This window comes from Equus asinus, chromosome 9 (genome assembly GCF_041296235.1).
Source record: "Equus asinus isolate D_3611 breed Donkey chromosome 9, EquAss-T2T_v2, whole genome shotgun sequence".
In the NCBI taxonomy this organism is placed as follows: domain Eukaryota; kingdom Metazoa; phylum Chordata; class Mammalia; order Perissodactyla; family Equidae; genus Equus; species Equus asinus.
In genome coordinates this window covers 87,906,127-87,926,332 of record NC_091798.1, presented here as the reverse complement: position 1 = coordinate 87,926,332, position 20,206 = coordinate 87,906,127, and the positions used below count along the sequence as shown (strand labels likewise).

General features: G+C 39.8%; 1 protein-coding gene across 8 annotated transcripts in view; it reads left to right on the top strand.

Moving 5' to 3' along the window:
• The window catches only part of RASGRF2 (Ras protein specific guanine nucleotide releasing factor 2), a 222,075-nt gene that overhangs the window by 71,799 nt on the left and 130,070 nt on the right, over positions 1–20,206 (top strand). For 7 of the 8 annotated variants that reach the window (XM_070517863.1, XM_044777914.2, XM_070517862.1 and 4 more), the window contains exons 3-4: positions 14,069–14,216; positions 16,523–16,612. In XM_070517863.1, coding sequence (XP_070373964.1) covers positions 14,069–14,216; positions 16,523–16,612 — 238 coding nt within the window. The remainder of the gene's footprint in view (positions 1–14,068; positions 14,217–16,522; positions 16,613–20,206) is intronic. The other variant, XM_070517864.1, reaches the window with a different exon arrangement.

Sequence of the window (20,206 nt, the reverse complement as noted above, 5' to 3'; positions counted from 1 at the left end):
TGCTGAGCACTGGCCAGAAAGGGAATTGGAGAGTATGATGGCCTATAAGAGGCCATGGGGAGCTCTGTGATACTGATGGATCTCCCTGCCCCTTGGTATATAAGGTATGAGAGAATGAGTGGTGGGGCTACTAGAGAAGTAAGGTGTGCCCTGAGGGGAGAGCTGGCTTGGGCTTCTGCCAAGGTTGAGGTTGAAGGAGGGCTTGTGAAAAGTTAGAGGCATTGAGAATATTGTGTCTGGTACAGTGCATCATGGGATGTGCATAGCTTTTTTTTTGGCCCTCGGAAGGTATGGTTTATGCTTTCAGGTGTTTGAGATTGTCCCACTATCTTTTGCCTACTTTCCAATTTTACCAGCTGACACTGTGCTCAAACCCCCACCTCAGTTCTCTCTCTTCCCCTCGGTGTGTGCCTGTGGCAAGTGGATCTTGGGCTTACCTCTAAGGAGAGGGCATTCACAAGGGAAGAAGGAATTTGGCATATGCTTCCCTTCCGCAAAGCTCATGTCAGATTGAGTTGGGCAAGGGCTTGACATAGCCCTTTCCTTCATCCTGTCAGTCTAGAACTTGATAAGCAGAAAGATGCAATCCTCCGGTTAAGTCTTTCAATTAATCCTGGTCTTGTCCACTAAAAAAAAGCTCTAATCCAGCCTCTTTGGTGTGTTTTTATCTGTAGTCCTTTTGGTTACGTGTGCCTGAGGTCACCTGTTGTTCATTCTCTCTCTGTCTCTCTCAGTTTGTTCCCCCTTCTCTCTAACACACACGCCCACACACATCCCCGCCCCCGCCCCCCGTGGTAACTGTGCCAACACCAAACACCTAATGCTTGTAACCTCATTCTTTGTAAATGGATAGAAGCTTAATTTAGAGCTAAGCGTTTAGTATAAAATCTGTCCAGCACTAAAGGCTACTGTGTATCACATCATCCCCATAAAATTAGCACTTTATAGAATGTGCTTGGAGAAATTCCTCACAAATCAGAAAACAGTGAATATTTAGAAAAGTTGAAATGCTTCATGTATCACAGCAAAACTTGAGGACTAGAAAATCAGAAAAGGCGCTGATGTGGCAGCCTGTAGTGCTCCTAAAGCCTCATTTTGTATTATTCTTGTGGCAGTAAGACCATCAGGACTAGAAAGCTGAAGATGTGGATTTCTTCATTTGAGGTATTGTATTTTTCCACTAAGAACTTCTATCGGGCCTTTGCCTCCAGATTTGCCACAGTGAAAGAGAATTCAGTGTTTTCTTTCCTGAGTGCCTGCAAAGTGCAGCACGAGAGAAAAGGGGTAGTATGTTTGTGAACTATGAAAGCTTTCACTTGAGTGGATGGTAGAACTTGTTTTCTATAGGGAAAAGTTGGGCTTGAATTTTCTTAGTTTCAGCCCTTTGTTAGTCCTTTTACCTGTTGGTTATCTCTCCTATTCCCCACAGTGGTTTCTTTCTTTTTTTTTTTTTTTGAGGAAGATTAGCCCTGAACAAACATCTGCCGCCAATCCTCCTCTTTTTGCTGAGGAAGACTGGCCCTGAGCTAACATCCATGCCCATCTCCCTCTACTTTACATGTGGGACGCCTACCACAGTCTGGTTTGCCAAGCAATGCCACATCAGCATCCGGGATCCGAACCAGTGAACCCCAGGCCACCGAAGCAGAAAGTGCAACTGCTGCACCACCAGGCTGGCCCCTTCCCCACAGTGTTTTTGCTTCAGAAGCTTGTCACCCCACTTGAGTGTCCAGCTGGCACTGCAGTACGACCGCGTGTCTGCATTCACAGAGTGTGCACTCCATCCTCATGGGCACACGGCTCACCTTTAGGAGGGAGCCACCCTCACCGACTCTTCGCTGACCCAGGAGAACCATCTCTGGTTCAAGGCAAATGTCTACTGTGAGCCTCCTCCCTCTGATTTTCTTGCTCCATCAGTTATTCCATTTCTCTCTTATAGTTCCAGTCTATTTACCGTCCCCTTGGCTTTTTTCTTGTATTCTTTGATTCTCCTTCAATCTCTCCCACCTTCAAACAAAAAATTAAAAACTCTCCCTTAGCCCCAAATCCTCCTCCAGCTGCTGACCTCTCTTGCACGCACAGCCAGGCTGCTTAGAGAAATGGTTTGGTTGTTCTCCCTCTGCACACAGCTCCTGCTCTTTTCAGCTCTTTGGGATGGATTTCTGACCCTGCTCCATTGGAACTCTTGTCACCTGGGTCAACAATGACTTTCCAAACCTTTTCTTTCCTTATGTAACTTCAACTTTCTGTTTATATTTCATACTTATTTATTTGTTTATTTTATCATTTTTTATTGAGTTTATGATAGGTTACAATCTCGTGAAATTTCAGTTGTACATTAATGTTTATCATTCGTGTTGTAGGTGCACCATTTCACCCTTTGTGCCCACCCCCCACCCCACCTTTCCCCTGGTAGCCACTAATCTGTTCTCTTTGTCTGCATTTTTAAATTCCTCATATGAGTGGAGTCATACAGAGATTGTCCTTCTCTATCTGGCCTATTTCACTTAACATAATTCCCTCAAGGTCCATCCATGTTGTTGTGAATGGGACGATTTTATTCTTTTTTATGGCTGAGTAATATTCCATTCATACTTATTTATTTTTGAATTACACAAGTAATACATAAATGCAAGCTCTCTAAAAAAAGAAACTAAACAATGCAAAAGTATAGAGAGTAAAAACTTAGGGTTTTTATTCATATCCCCCTCCCCCTGCCCTTCCCCAAGCCCATGTATTTCCTCAAAGGTATTTACTGGGAACAATCCCGTGTTTAGTTTTTCTATATATTTGCATATATGTAGACACATAGATAGATAGATTATATAATTACATACTCTTTATTTACTAGTCACGTTATTCTCAACCTTCTTTTCACATGAAGTTGGAGGTTTCTTTTTTTAACATTAGTATATGGAGATCTAAGTCTTCTCTCAAAATTCTCTTTCCTTTTCCTTCTGTGACATCATTCGCTCCTGATTCTCTCACTCTTTCCATCACTTCTTCTCATCCTCTCTCACTGCCCACTGTGTTCTGTCCCTTTCTTTAATGTCCTTGCTCTGCAGGGCTACTCCCTTGCGCCTCTTCTCTCCTCTCTTGGCATCCACTCCCAAGGCTTCCACCACGTGGACGGAGCCACCCTTTCTCCATGCTTCCTCTATGCTGGGTATTGTGCTGTGTGCACCATGTACTCTTCTCATTTAATAGTCACAGCTGCTTGTGACGTCGGTGGTGCTATCTCCATTGAGTCTGAGGTCTTAGAGAGCTGGAATTCCCTTCTGAAGGCCTCTGGTCTAATAAATGGCAGAGGTAGAATTCAAATCCAGGTCAGACTAACTCCAAAGGCTGTGTGCCTAACCACCAGGATACACTGCCTCTAGTGTGTGTTGCAGCATTTTCTATACTGCACTATCTATGTGTCATCTCCCCCATGGCGGTCAGAGTTACCTGATACTCAGTAAGTCCAAACCAAGCTCATTTTTCTCAATATCCCCTTCTTCCTACCTAGGGAATAGTCTCCTATACACTCAGTCACTCAAGGCAGCAGAATGTCATCCTGCACCTTGTGTCCTTGTTGCTCACATCCAATCAGCTACCACTTGTGGATTTGACCCTGGGGACGTCTGGTCTCCTTTCCTCTCCATGTCCACAGCCATTCCCTGGGCTATTGCTCAGCCACCTCACCTGTCTCTCTTCCACGTTTGCCTCCTTCTAATCCATCCTCCATATGGTTACCAGAGTGCCCTTTCTGAAGAAAATATCTGATCTGCTGGAAGAACTCCAGGGCTCTCTATAGTTATTTTGGTTATTATATTCAATTTACTTCTTTTTATGGAAAATTTTAAACAGATGCAAGGGTAGAAAGAACAGTATAATGCTTCCATATTGCTTTAAGAAAAAAACATTCATTCATTCAACTGGTATTTATTACTTCCCTACTACATTCTGGAATGCAGTGAGCCAGTCCAAGCGAGGACCCTCCTGAGCTGACCTTTGTGAGCCTCTCATGCTGTCCCCTCCCCCTGTGTCCTGGGCTCCAGCGGTAGCACCACATAGAGGAATTGTAATGTGCTGGGATGTCCCCTCCCGTCTGACCACACCAACTCGTCTTTCAGGACTCAGCTCTCAGTCATCTGCATCACCTTCCCTGATCTTCTTCCTCCCTCTGTAGGAAGGACGGATCATTTGCTTCTTTGAGCGCCCACTGTAACCTCTTATTTCTCTCAAAGCACCTATGAGATTGTTGCATTGATTTGTTTGTCTGCTTGTCTCTGCCAGCCTGAATTCCTTCAACACAAATGAGTACCGCTCATCCCTTAGCCCCTGCTCCTGGCAGAGTGCCAAATTGCTTTGCAGAAATGTGTACCAATTTAATCTCCCTCCACTAGGGCATGAGAAAGCTGGAATCACTTTTTAAAATTCTTTATTATATTGATGGGTGTAAAATGGTATCTTTGTGTAAGGAGCATTTCCTTGATTATTGGGGAGATTGACTGTTTTTTGCTATTGTTCATATTTGTCTATAATTCCTATATGAATTGTCATCTCATCTCTATTCCCTATTTTTTCCATTGGTATTTTTTTTATCTCTTTGTTTATGAGTGCCTTGTATGATAAAGATATTATCTATTTGTCTTTCATATTTGTTGTGAATTCCCCTGTGCCATTTTTTTTGTCTTGTACTACATCTATGACTTTTTTTTCACATAAAGAGCTTTTGAATTATAATGCAATGCAGATAGTGCTTTTGGGGAGAGATTGCTCAATTGCTTTTTAAATACATTATTATTTTTTAAATTAAGATATAATTCACCTACCATAAAATCCATCATTTTAAAGTGTACAATTTAGTGGTTTTTGGTATATTCACAAGGTTGGGTAACCATCACCACTATCTAATTCCAGAACATTTCAATACCCTAAAAAGAATCTTGATATCTATTAACAGTCACTCTCTATTCGCCACTTTCCCTAGCCCTACCCAACCACTAATCTACTTTCTTTCTCTATGGATTTGCCCATTCTGGACATTTCATATGAATGGAATCATACAGGCCTTTTGTGCCTTGCTTCTTTCATTTAGCATAATGTTATCAAAGTTCATCCATGTTGTAACGTAATCCGTCTTCCATTCCTTTTTATGGCTGAGTACTATTCCATTGTATGGATATACCACATTTTGTTTACCCATTCTTCAGTTGATGAACGTTTGGGTATTTGCACTTTTTGCTATTATAAACATGCTGCTATGAATATTTGTGTACAAGTTTTTATGTGGATACATGTTTTCAATTCTCTTGGCTATATACCTAAGAGTAGAATTATTGGGTCACATGGTAACTCTATGTTTAACTTTCTGAGGAACTACAAAACTGTTTTCCAGAGTAGCTGCACCATTTTACATTCTCACCAGCAGTCCAATAGGGTTTTAATTTCTCCACATCCTCACCAACACCTATTTCTGTTGTTATTTTGTTTAAAGTCCTTGTAGTAGAAATTATATATGAGAATTTATAAACCCCTTTAATCCATTTGGGTTTAATGAATATAGTTAGATATATACTCTTGCTAAAGAATTTTTGGTGATCATAAAGAGAATTCTACCAATACCTATTTATGCACATTTGTAAAGAAATAACTTTTATCAATATAAATTGTGATATAAAACATTTTCTTCAGTTTTGTAGCATAGTACTATAAAATGTATTTACTTTTAGAAGCATTCCTTAAAATTTGTTTGTCCCAAATTAATAATTTTACCCTTATTGACTTTCTGTCATGTTTACTTATAACAATATTTTGCTTGTTTTTTATATTTAATTGTATTTTAGAAAGGATTATTGAAGACTTTCCACGTGCCTCAAAGTTAGTCAGATGTTTAAGTAATGAACTGCTAAAGGTGAACTGGAAAGAAAGAGCAGTGTTTAGAAGAGAGGGTTTTAGTCTTTAAATTTGATTCCTCTTTTTGTCTCTGTTAACAGGGATGCTTGAGTTTTCCATTCATCGTGAAGGGGACAGCTTAGGAGAGAAGCGCCTGCGAGTAGAGAGAGAAGAGATTGGTGGGGTGACATAGTGTTAGAACCTCACTCTCGTGTGATACCTAAACCATGTAGATTAGTCAGTGGAGTGGAGCTATTGGTGTAAGAGAATTTGAGAGTCAGAAAAAGTGAGAGGCGATAAGTGGATAAAGTGGCGGGGAGCAACGCCAGGGAGAGATGGTCTTGCCTAGACAAGGGCGGCTGCTGCCAGTTGCTTAGACAGGCACTGCACTGCTGCCGTCCAGGACTGGATCTGTGCAATTCCCAGAGACATTGCGATGCTTCTGATTTGATGAATGCTGCTTCTGAAGGTTTCTCAGTAAGGTCGAGCATAACCCTGGAGCTGGTGGGAGTTTTTCTTCAGTTACCTATTATAGGACTTTTCAGTTTATTTTATTATAGTTCTTGTTATATATATCTCATTAGCATATATATCTAGTTATATGTGTTTTGTAGCAAAAATGTCTTCAGTCAAAGTAACTAGGATGAGGTTCTGGCCAATCTAACAACTTCTTGCTAAGCTAATATAGTTTTCTATAAAAATGGAAATAGTTAAGGCCTGTGATTTTATCCTGTGCCTCTTCCCTGGAGTCTTTAGGATTCTGTTGGAATGTCTTTTCTCCTGTATGGAGTAGTGGTGGTTTGGTTTTGATTATAAACATTGCACGTGAATATTTTACTCCCAAATATATGCCTCAAACTTGCCATCTGTTGGTGCTCAGCAGATGAGTTTGGCTTTCATCACGTTGATTTATATGGCTTCATTTTATTATTTCCCTTGGCAGCGAGAACCCATTTTTTCCCCTGGTGGAAGTCAAACGAAATAACAAAAAAAATGAAAACCAAATCAGAAATAATGAATAGATTAGGCAAAAATTCTTAAACTTGAGTATTATCTAGCAACTGGAAAATGTAATCAGATAGCATACATTTGAAATATAGTAGATAGAAATACCAATGCTCTGAAAATTATCACATTGAAGGGGCGCCATCCATGGATTGCCAGTTGATTTGATGCAGTCCTGGAGTAGACATTCATTTAGTAATGGGATACAAAAAGAAAGCTTGGTGATTGAAAGTTGAGAGGATATCCCAGCAAGAGCAATAAACTAGGGAGACCCAATGAAATACATTGAATGATTTGAAATTATGAGAAATGAAAATTATTATGTGAAGAAGAAGAAACCATGCAAAATAAATCATATTAGGTGGGTTTTTGCATTTGACAATGACTCTTTACTTGAATGACTATTTCTCGTCAGGTTCCATGCCAGGTGCTGGACTAATCTTTAACATTTTTGCTCAGATTATTGCAGGGCACCAACTGGTCTCTCTTCTCCTCTTGCACTCCACCCCCCACCTCTGCCTTTTCCCATCACAGCAGCAGGGTGTTCCTGTTAAAAAGTCAGATCCTGCCACACCTCTGATCAGAGCTCAACATCCCATCTGGGGTGAAAATCTGAGACTTCCTGTTGGTCTACAGAGCCCTAAATGCTTTAGAATCCTGTACTCTTTTCTACCTGTCACTTACTCTCCTCCAGTAAACTGGCCGCTGTGCCATTCCTCAGGCAGGCCAGGCCTGCTCCCACCGCGGGGCTTTTGCACATGCTATTCCTTCTACTTGGGATGTTCTTCCACTGGCTGGCTGCTTGGCTCGCTCCTCCCGCCATTACTCGAGCGCCATCTTCTCAGGGAGATCTCTCTCACACCCTGGTAAAATTCTAACCCCATCTCCCCCACTCCTTATCCTGCTTCTCCCTTTTTCCTCTAAGGTACTAATCACCAGATGACATCCTATTATTTAAAAAATTTATTTTACTGTTTTGTGCACCCCACTACCATGTAAATTCCATGAGGGCAGAGATTGTTTTTTTCTATTTTGTTTGCTCCTGTATCCAGTGCTTCAAACAGTTCCTGGGTACATAAAAACACAACAAATATTGAATGAAAGAACGAATTTGGAGTCACAGGAGCATATAAAGACGGAACTAAACATCGTATATTCGCACCTCACAGAGTAAATAACTGCCATTAAGCTTTTGTGTATTTTCTTTTTTCCATGTGAACACGTATGCATGTGCATGTACAAATCATGTTTAATCTCCTGGGGTCTTTTTGTTCATTTATTAGTAGGTCTTGGGTATGTTCTATTATGTTAACTATTCTTTAAAAATAGGATTTTAAATGGCTGTATCGTTCCATTGTGTAGACGTAGTATTACTTGTTTAACCCCTTCCATGTTATATATACACGAATACTTAGTTTGTCTTATGTCTCAATTTTCTTGTATTTATTTTAATGAATGAACATCTTGTCTCTTTGTATATCTTTGTGCAAGCCTCTGATTATCTTCCTTGGGTTAGATTATTAGAAGTGAAGTTACTATGACAAAGGATATGACCTTTTTAATCTGTCTTGATACTTATTGTGATGCTGTCTTCTAGAATGGCTTACTCCAGGAGAGTGTCCATTTTACTATATCTTTGCCAGCACTGAGTATTATTATTTTCCGAAACTCTTGACCAGATTGGATAAACAATTTTTACTTCTTCGATTAAGTAGGGCCCTTTTACTGTATTAGTCATTCATATATATTCATATATATTCATACATATATTAGTCATTCATTCACATATATATGAATATATTCATATATATTCATATATTCTATGAAGCCCTTTTGTCTATTTCTTGGCTTACTAATTTTAGGCGGTATTATTGCCTCCCTGCTACAAAGATGACAAATTTAACATCGTTACAATACCTCTTACCTCCCCTCCCTTTGTCCACTCTGGTTTTGTTACTTACATATTCTTGCCTCTTAAATTGGCTGACTTTGTCTCAAGATAATATAATTAAACCTCTATTAATTTATCCACTTTAGGCAGTATGTGTTGACTCTCTGCTATGAAAAATAAGTAAATTAAGACATTTAATGTTTTTATTGTTCTTTTCTCTCCTCTAACCCTAAGGTTTTATTACTTTCATGATTATTTATTCTCTATTTATAAACTTTTAAACATTTACCTTCTGTTCTCTAAATTTAATTAAACTTCTGTTGATTCTGAAAATTGAAAAACAATAAGGGACACTGACATCATTGTTATACAAATGTTAGGTCCCAAAATATCAAGGTTGGTGTTTGCTTCCACAGAGAATGAAATATAATCATATGCAATTGAATATTTGCTCCTTAATGGAGAATCTTGCATGTGTCAAGTTCTAGTGTCTTTCTAGCTTCCTTTACCTCATTTGGCTTGTATTCTTACATTCCATGTCATCTTTTGTCTTTCTTTTCTGTTTTGTTTGGTTGGAAAACCTCCCTGTAATTTTTCTTCTGTAGTAAGTGTGGTGGTTGGTAAACTCTTTCTGTCTTGACCTGATACTTGGTTGGTCGATTGGTTGTCTGGATGGAGGAATTTAGGTTAATAATATTTTTCCTTCAATTCTGTTATGATGTGGCATCCCAGGTTACTGACAGAAAGTGCACTCAGCTTGATTCTCACTTTCTTTAGATAACCAGTGGTTTCTCTTTGAAAGCTTTTTAAATTTTCCTCTATCTGTAGAGCTCTGATATTTACTAGGATGTGTCAGGGTATGAAGTTTTTTCATTTATCCTGTCTGGCTGTTGGATTATCCTTTCTATTTGAACTGTGCCATGTTCAGTTCACAGAAGGCTTCTTCCATTTCTTGATTATTTCTTCCCCATCACAGCCTCTGTTTTTTCCCTTCTGAAGCTCCCGTGAGATAGATACTAGACTCCTGGATCTATACCCCATGTCACTCAATTTTTCTTTCGTATTTCCAGTTTCTTTGTATTTTTATTCAGTGTTCTTTTTTATCTCTCCAACCATCCAGCTTAGGTTTCAGTCTGGTTTATTGGTTAGCACATTCACTGGCCTGTAAAATTTTAATCGTCATTTTTTGTTTCCAAGAACTCTTCTTGTTACCTAATTACTTCTTTTCCATGGCAGCCCCTTTTTGCCTTATGGCTCTAATATTCTTTCATATCTCTGTGAAGATAATAAGTCTCTGTTGCCTGAATTAGCCTTGTTTCCTCTAATGATTTTTTCTGTTTTTTTGTTTGGGGCTGTATTTGTTATCTATTGCTGCTCAACAATTTACTCTATGATGCTTAAAACAATACATAATTTATTGTCCCTGCACAGTGTCTGTGGTCCGGAATCCAGGCAGGTTTAGCTGGTGCCTCTGCCCAAAGGTCTCTCACATGGCAACAACCAAGGTGTTGGCCAGGGCAGCAGTCTCATCTGAAGGCTCAAAAGGGGAGGGATCTGCTTCCAAGTTCAGTCACATGACTGTTGGTGAGATTCACTTCCTTATCAATTGTTGGATTGAAGTCTCAGTTCCTGATCGGCTGTTGGCCAGGGGCCTCTCAGTTTCTATGTATGTGGACCTCTCCATACATCAGCTCACAATATGGCCCTGGCTTCCCTGAGAGCAAACCAGCAAGACAGCAAGAGAAAGCAAGCAAGATGGATGCCAGAGTCTCCTTGTAAACTGATCTTGGAAGTGCCGTCCCATCACTTTTGCCATATTCTGTTTCTTAGAAGTGAATGACTCAGGTCCAGCTCACGCTCATGAGGAGGGGGTTACGTAAGGACATGAAACCAGAGGCAGGAATCACTGGGGGCCATCTTAGATGCTGCCTTTCTTTTTGGGGTTGATTTTCTCAAGTGTCTAGCAATCTTTGTTTCTAAATGAAGGACCGTGTGGATTATTACAGGTAGTTTACCTGGGTTTACTCTGTGACTGAATCCAGGGTCTCTGTCACATGTGTAGACTTCCTTTTCAGGTTTGTGGGCAGACAGCAGGAAGCCTGGCTGGGACTCCCTGCTATAGAATTCCATCTCCTTTAGTGTGCATGAGTGGAACCTGTCATTTGCCATCAGTCACTAGTGTATAGCAAATGTGATGGGATTGTCACTCCCTTGATTAGAGTACATTATATGGCAAAGGAAAGAGGACTTTGCAGATGTAATCATGGTCCTAAATCAGTTGATTTTGAGTTAATTGAAAGGGAAGTTTTCCTGGGTGGGGCTGACTTAATAAGGTGAAAGCCTTCAAAGAGGGACTGGGCCCTCCCTGGGGTCAAAGATGCTCTCCTGCTGGCCTTGAAGAAGCAAACGGCATGAGTTCTACAGGTGCAAGAAAATGAATCTTCCCAACAACCTGAATGAACCTGGAAGAGAGTTCTTACCGTTCCAGCCTCCAGATGAGAATGCCCTTGGCTGGCACCTTGATTGCAGCCTTGTGAGCTGAGGATCCAGTTAAACTGAGCCTGGACTCCTGGCCCCTGGAAACTATGACATAATAGATATGTGGTGTTTAAACCACTGACTTTGTGGTAATTTGTCACACAGTAGAAGATTAACGCAGAGTATTTCACTCCTAGTCCCTCTCAGGCCTTTCCTTTTTTGGTTCGTCCTCGTGTCTCCAGTGGATGTCTGGAGTAAAGCCAACCTCTGTTCTCTGAGTCCACCTTCCTCTTTAGGAGCTTTCCTTAGGTAGGTGGCCCCATTCTACAGAGAGCATGTCTTGGGCTATAACCTGAGGGCATGTCACAGCTGCCACTTAGGCTGTTTATTTCTTTATTTTGGGAGGTGGGAAGAGGGAGCCTACCTTCCAGATGCTCTGAAGGTACTTGTTTAGTGAAAGGCCCTAACGATTGTCCCCTTGCCTGCTCGCATTCTTTGCATTTGTTGATTCTGGGCCTGGAGCTTCTCTGGCCACTTTTGGTGGGAGCCATGCTTCGGTGGTGTCTGCGTGTGTGGTTTCTTCTACTTTAATTTTCCCACCACTCTGAGTCTACATAGTTTTTCTCTTCATAGAATTTCATAAAGCTTCTGGTCTGTTGATGGCATATTTTTCTGTTTTATAATGCTATTATGGTTTCATTCTTTAAACAGAAAACAATTTTCCTAGCAATTCAGTGGGGCCTTGTAAGTGATGGGAGTCAGATGTCGATGATGAGTCTGCATGAACTCAGCCGCACATCCTGGACTGGACTTTTTCTTTTTATAAGAGAAAATAAAATACTGTTTTCCTATCTGATGCTGATCTAATATATTTATAATAAATTTGGCATGTTTCTAAAATTGCTGAGAAAGGGCAGAATTTTTATGATAATTACTTTTCTCATGCTCTATGATCACGTCCTCCCTTTAAAGTTCCCAAAAGTATATTTCTATGAAGATTCTGCCCTTTTTTTCTTCTTTTCTCTTCCTCCCACTTAGGCTTACACAGCCTTTCTTGCTATTCGCTTAGGGTAATTTCTTAGAACAAGTGACTTCAAAATATTGCTGACACTGTTTTTTTCTAACGCTAATGGCACACATGATGTAAGTGCTGAGAATGTTGAGATAATTGAACTGAAATTGTGATTTTAGAATTGTCTTAAGACTCTTTTAGTTCCAAGTAACACAAACCTATTTCAAACTATTCAAGCCTATTTAAAACTTCAAAGTTTAGGTTAAAAACAGAATTTATTAGATGGAACAACAATATCTCATTGAACCCAAGGGTAAAATTTATATTCAAATGTCATGAGTGTCTGGAACCAGAAGCTAGAAAGCCGACGGTAGCCCAGGTAGTCATTATTTTACTGTTGCAGGCATTCTGTCTCTCCTGTCTCTTATTTTGCTGAAAAGATGCTTATTGTCTTCTCTCTCAGCAGACTCACTTTGTTTTGGCATGGATGTGGCCAAATATGGCTTCCCAACAATGGCAACCTGAGTTTCCAATTTCATATCATCTCAGTGCAAGCAAATAGGTCAGAAGCACAATCCCAAATTCTAAGGAGAAGGAATCTAATTGGTTTAGCTTGGGCCGGTTAGATCTTTTTAGACCAGTTTAATGTGGTCATGAAGGCAGGTTTTATGGTATAGATATGGTTGCCATGGCCCGAGTTCCTGAAGAAGAGGTAAGTGGGAGGAAGATTGGGCAGATATCTCAAAACGCGTCTGCTGCAACATTCTCGTTTATGTCCAGTGTGCTATTTCTCATTGAGAGACAGTTTAGCTAAGGGTTAAGAAGATGGGCTAGGGGGCAGACAGACCTTGATTTGAATCCCAACCCTGCTGCCCGCCAGCTGTGTGACCTCTGTGAGGATCAAAATCTTTCTCTTACATTTGGGATGGATAAAGCCTCTCTCCTGGGGTTGCTGGGAGGACAAGATGAGAATATATATGGTACATCCTACACACTCAATAAATAGTAACTTTTATTAATTATTGCTGTTATCATATCATTTGGGAAAGATTATGTGAAAGAAGGAACATACATTTTAACATCCTGATAGCGCAAGAAGATCTGAGCCAAATTCCAGATGCCGCAGAACTGCATAATCAATAAAAATCTAAGAGAGAGTTTTGTCTTTACCACACTTGGCCAAAGAAGTGGACACAGGTTAGCTTGCTGGAGTTAGGGCCTAAAGAATCTACAGTGAAATTTTTGCTTGTATTGGTTTTGTAAAGAGAGTTGTTAGTAGTCTCACAATCCTGCAGAGAACCAGGCAGCGCTGGTGGTCACTGGTACGTCATCAGAGTTCTTTCCAGTCAGTGCCTGTTCTCATGGTCACTGCATTCATTCTGCTTGGTGGCAGGTCTGTTTTGGTTGGCTGGTGCCTTACCCAATGAAATATTTTGAATATCATCCCTGGAAATGCAGTATGTGCTACCAATTCATACTTTAGTTTCTTTGTTAAAGGAGATGCACTGTATTCTTTATAAAGCAATAGATTTCCTTTGCCCTTTTCTCACTTATATGATAAAATTGTGGGTGGCAGCCGTCATTAAACGAAGTCTTAGTAAAGGATATGTAAAGGGATAATGATTCAAATTCTGTAAAGTTAAAGGATGCCAAATGTCAGCCAAAAGTTAATGTTTGTATGAAATAGAGTTAGCCAAATGAGCTATGTTCCTGGCTTCTTTTTTAAATGTAGCATATGCTGTTCTATATGGAACTGTAGTAGAACAATATATCAATGACTAACTGTGTAATTTTCTCTTAAGTTATGCAGACATATTGATTGAGAGGGAAGTGTTAATGCAGAAGTACATTCATCTAGTTCAGATCGTAGAGACAGAAAAAGTTGCAGCTAACCAACTCCGGCACCAACTTGAAGATCAAGATACAGAAATCGAAAGGCTTAAATCAGAGGTATTTCCCAGTTGATAGATTCCTTCTCATTGTTTCACATTTACTGTCATCTCATGATTACCCAAGCCTATCAGGGCAAAATTTTAATCTCAAACTTAGTTCCTCTGCCATCAACATGTACATGGCTGGGCTACTGATCTCCATTAGAAATAAATCTAATGTCTATGTTAGGATTAGGTAAATGTGCTACAACAAAATGCTAGGATAATATGCTATTTTTTAAATATTTGTGCCCCTGATGTCCTTCATTTGATCAAATTTTCAGGAGATGACTATAATATTTAACTGTTTTCAGATTGACTCTTGTAATAATGATAATTGTGAGTTTGTCATAGATGCAATTAAATTTCAAAATGACAGCTAAGGAAGAACTAAACATGAATTCAGAAAAACTTTACTTTTTCTAGACCTAAGGAGTCCAACCTTTTCCACTCTAGAATTTTGAAAAACACGTTTGGGTTGAAGTGTAAGATATTTGCTAGGATGCATTTTTTCATGAAGTTGGAATTCCTGCCTTCCTCCACTTCTCCCCTCACCCCTTGAGTGTGAGCTTCTCAGGCCTGCCTCTCCAGAGAAGTGAGATTGATGCCAAGGGAGAGGAGAAGGTGGCCATGGAGTGCGCGGCCGTGGTGGTGGGCCTGAGTTCTCTCCGTCTCCAAAGTGCCTGTGTTTATACACAGAAACCTGAGTGAACCGTTCCTTGCTGTCCTGTCATTCCTCGTAGGAGGTAGTCAAGAACTGAGGAATTGAAGAGGAACGTAGAAAGCAAGATTTTCCCCCTCTCTCTCACTAGAGATGCCTTAGCATCTTAGCTTCAAAGAGAAGAATAGCACAGAATGAAACCTGCTACTAATTGTATCCTTGTTGACAGAGCAATTCAGTCTCCTCAGCCTTGGTAACTTCCTTGTCACTTTGAGTGTTACTGGACAACAGTTTCCTCTTCATTTCCTCACACCTTCCTCTAAGACATATTCTGTGAATCCTGTGAGGGGTTTTACCTCCTGCAGCCTCTGTGCATCACCTCCAGAGGACAGAGCCTGGGTACAAGCCCAAATGGGGTCTGATTGCTTCTGTGGTGATGATAAGTTGCAGACCGTGTTCACCATATCATTAGAGTTGTTAACTTCCCAATTCAAGCCTGAAATTTGATATAGTGAAAACAACAACAGAAAACTTAACAAACCTGCATTTTAAAAGACTATATCAGGCACTGTAATTTAAAACAAAATTATTGTGTTCTTTCTTTGCCACAGTAAGCTAGAGCAGATGCTTGTCTGCTAAGTGAAAGAGGTTGGCATTTACTCCATGAGAGAAACTCAGCACCAAGCGACATTCCCCAGTGTTTCTTTATGTGTGCTTCTCTGTCTTCACTATGTTCTATTTTAGGCTGAATATAGATTGCAGCTAAAAACTGTCAGTAGCAGGTATGTCTTGTGTGGCCGCTTGACAGGAGCCATAATTTATTTCCCATTCCTTTTATGTCCCTGTTCCCTGCCAGAGAATGGCAGAGCAGTGGATTTCGTGTTGGGGACAAAATGTAGAGACAGGTCAGAGGGGGCGATTATGATCTCTTAACTTCTCGAGTGTCTGCTTCTTGGTAAATCTGTGTAGGTTCTTACTTTGGTGAGAGCCTGCCGTTGAGCGGCAGTCTAGAGAATTTTTTTACTAAGTGTGGTTGAGAGTCTGCCTGGTCTTGAGTTGCCCTTCACAGGTCACAGAACTGAGCTGGAGACATAAAGAGGTTCCAGGCTGTTTCAATCCTTGTTACCTTTTCCCTTTTCTTGGCTGGCTTGGACCAGCCCCAGGGCTCTGAGGTTCCCTTTGCAGTTACCATTTTCCCAAGGAGACCTGTGAGTCAGCTGTACTGTGCATACTTGGAAGCCCACAGGTGGATTATGGGAAGCAAGAGCTTTGAGCTGAGTGTCGCTGTATTTGGAGACCACAGGACGTTACAGGCAGCTGACTTTGGGCAATATGGTTGGCATGTCACTGAGCTCCTGAGAAGGCCTTGGCCTGGTCATCACTGGCTGTCAGGGCTGAATTTTCGGCTAACATTTCTCCTAACCCAGATTGCAGTTCACACTTTCCACGGTCACTTCTTATAAGCACTTTGTTAGTAACATAACAAAGTAGGCTTGGGGTGAAGTTCATGCTTCCCCTACCTCAGCACCCAGGGAAGAGGGGGTACATGAAAGGTGAATGTTCCTGAGCATCTCATAAGCTACCTTATAAGCATAACTTCGTATGGGTTGTGGCCATAATCCAGTATTTCCCAAATCATGAAATGGACCAATTTTGTGTTATAGATTATCGCTCTTAATAAGACCAAGGAACGGATGAGACCTTACCAAAGCAATCAAGAAGATGAAGATCCAGACATCAAGAAGATTAAAAAGGTAGGACACCGGGGGTTTCTGGCTCTGAGGGAGCGTGGGGACCAGTTGTGTGTTCTGTAGTGATGTCTTTGCTAACCTGTCCCTGAGCTGAGAAGAAGCTTGGTGTTTCTGTTCTAATGGCCCCAGACTCACCCTTCAGAGTGACCAGACGTGGCTACTTCTCTGGAAAAGTTTCAGCCTGAGATTTCTTTCCAGTTCTGGGGATCTCCTTTTGGACTGTGTGGGAAGGATGCCAGAACCGGTCATTAAGACAATAGTGTTCTCCGGTTGGGTTAGCTAAGTGCTGTTGAACCTCCTGATTTTGTTCTGCTTGCATATTTTGGGGGAGTATCTTTTTAATTACATTTCAAAAATGTTTCTTTTAGCTTTTATCTTGAGTGCTTATTTGGAAAAGATTTTTTTGAACATGTGAGAAGATTGAGTAAATCAATCCATCTGCTCAGATTTTTGGTTTATTATTGTTTTTTCTGTCTTGTTTAACATCTACATAATCAGCAGATCCTTACATCTTATTGTCATTTATAATTATACAATTTTTGCAATTAACCAGACACTGGCATCACTCCAGTTTACCGTGTTTGAGTTGTGTCCTCTAGGGTTTGATTCCGTAATCTCGTCCTGTGTAAAGCACTCAGTTTTATTAACATTATGTGTAAAGCTTCACAGTTAAAGAACTTTTCTTGGCTATACATCTTCAAGTCTTTCTTTTTAATTTTTTCTTATTCCTGTTCTTCTATGCTAAATAATTATTCCTCTTTAGTTGTAACAAAACTTTAACTAAATATTCCTCAGAATTTGAATAGAAATTATTCTTAGGACTAAGTTGCAATGTTCTCAGTTTTCAAGAAAAAAAAAGGAAAATAACACCATTCCCTTCTTAAGAATTTAAAATTTTTTAAATGGAATTTCATTTATGTTAATGTGTTACAAGATTAATGCTATTGCCTTTTTTTAATAGTATGCAGTTGCATAAAAACAAAGATATCAGTAAAATACAGTTGTCAGTCCTGTTGTAGAAACTGGTCTATTAGTAAATAAGTGAACCAGCTATTTCTTAGCAGGTAATCCTTGCCCAAGTAAGTGGAAAGGTTTTATTTAACATAAAATTCAATTAAGTTGATTTTTGAAAATATGTCTGTTAAATGGAAGACTAATGATAAACGAAATACTTTTTTACATTTTATACCTTCTTCTTCTTTTCTTTTGCTGAGGAAGATTCACCCTGAGCTAACATCTTTTGCCAATCTTCCTCTTGTTGTATGTGAGCTGCCGTCACAGCATGGCCACTGACAGACAAGTGGTGTAGGTCTGCCCCTGGGAACCAACCTGGGCCACCAAAGCAGAGCATGCCAAATGTAACCACTAGGCCACCAGGGCAGGCCCATCTACCTTCTTATTTTTCAGTAGAAGTAAATTTTTTTTAATCTATTTTTGAACTTATTAAATAGGTTTTGAAATTAACTCTATTGTCCTTTCTATCACCAAATCAAACTAATGTCTCTGTGGAAAGGGGTGTTTACAAACAAATTAGTTTCTCTATTCTGAGCTTAGCAAACATCCACATAATTTTTTAACTTTTAAGAGGTCAAAAATTGAAATTGGTTATAATTCATAGGAATTTCTCATTAGATTTCTCCAAATAATGTGCATATAATAGCTCCACATAATTCTACTAAAATGAGGTTAATTTTTATTGTTTGATGTATGGCAGCTATATGAATGCCTGTATGAAAATTGGTAGTATGCTGACAGCATCAGTAGATAGTGAGAGAATTTTAAACAGTGCAAAAGAACAGTAGTTGTTTAAATGCATGATAATTTTGACCATATGGGTGAAATAGTATAGAAAAAATAAAAAGTGTGAGAGTGTGTTAAATAGACAACGATACTAAAAAAGGATTTGACAGTGATTTAATGCTTTTAGTTGTATATGAATTTGCAACCTGCTTCATTGCTGAATCTGCCACTTAGATATAACAAATACTAATAAATTATCATATAATTTTGTGTGTGTGTGAGGAATATTGGCCCTGAGCTAACATCTGTTGCCAATCTTCCTTTTTTTTTTTTGCTTGAGGAAGATTGTCACTGAGCCAACATCTGTGCCAATCTTCCTCTTTCTTGTGTGGGATGCCACCACAGCATGGCTTGACTAGTGTGCTGGGTCTGCACCCAGGATCCCAAACTTTGAACCCCGGGCCACCAAAGTGGAGTGGTGTGCGAACCTATTCACTATGCCGCTGGGCCAGCCCCTAATTTTTCTTATATTTAGAAAGGACTTCAGATTTTTTTTTTGTCAATTATTTTATAGATGAGGAAATGCAGGACCAGAATTCAAGGTCACCCATCAAGTTAGTGGCAGAGCCTTTGGGTTAAGGATTATGACATATACCTGTCTGATGAGCACCCAGCTTGTACCTGGGCCTTTAAAAGATGTTCGGTAAATATCTGTTGGCTAAAACACCTAGGCCAGTGCACTTTGTCAGGTTTGCCTGTTATTTTTAAAATCATACCTAGGGAATTCAGATCAATTTTAGAGGCTATCTTTTTTCTACAAAATTGATTTTTAACATATTTCATGTTTCTTTTCACTAAATAATCACTGTGGCAAACTGTTGATGTGTGTTTTGCCTATGTGGCTAGGAAAGAGAATCCTTACAGTTGACAAAAGACAGGTGAAAGAGCACCAGGTCTGGTTGCAGTTTCTTTCCTAGCTGTGTGGCTTACTGTGAAATTTAGTTTACTCATCTGTAAAAGGAAAAGGTTAGATGAGCAAATCTCTAGTACTTATTTTTTAAGCTTAAAAAAAATCCTCATCAACAACAACAAAAAATCAAATAACTTGATTAAAAATGGGCAAAGGACTTGAATAGATATTTCTCCATATAATGGGGAAATGGCCATTTGTATATCATCTTTGAAGAAATCATATACACATGAAAAGATGCTCAACATCACTAAGCATCAGAGAAATACAGATCAAAACCACACTGCAATATCATCTCACACCCATTAGGATGGCTGCTGTCGGAGAATAATGTGTTGGTGAGGATGTAGAGAAATTGGAAGCGTTGTGCATCATTGGTGGGACTGTAAAATAGCGCAGCTGCTATGGAAAACAGTATGGAGGTCCTTCAAAAAATTAGAAATAGAACTACCATATGACCCAACAGTCCTACGTCTGGGGACATATCCAAAAGAATTGAAAGCTGGATCTTGAAGAGATATTTGCACTCCCATGTTCATTACAGCATTATTCACAATAGCCAGAGGTGGAAGCAACCCAAATGTGCATTGACAGATGAATGGATAAACAAAATGTGGTATATATACACAGTGGAATATTATTCAGCCTTAAAAAGGAGGAAAATCCTGGCACATGCTACAACATGGATGAACCTTGAGGACATTATGCTAAGTGAAATCAGATAGTCACAAAAAAGACAAATACTGTATGATTCTCCCGATATGAGGTATCTAAAGTAGTCAAATTCACAGAACAGAAAGTAGAATGGTGTTTACCAGGGGCCGAGGGAAGGGGGAGAGGGAGCGTTGTTGTTTGATGGGTATAGAGTTTCAGTTTTCTAGATGAAA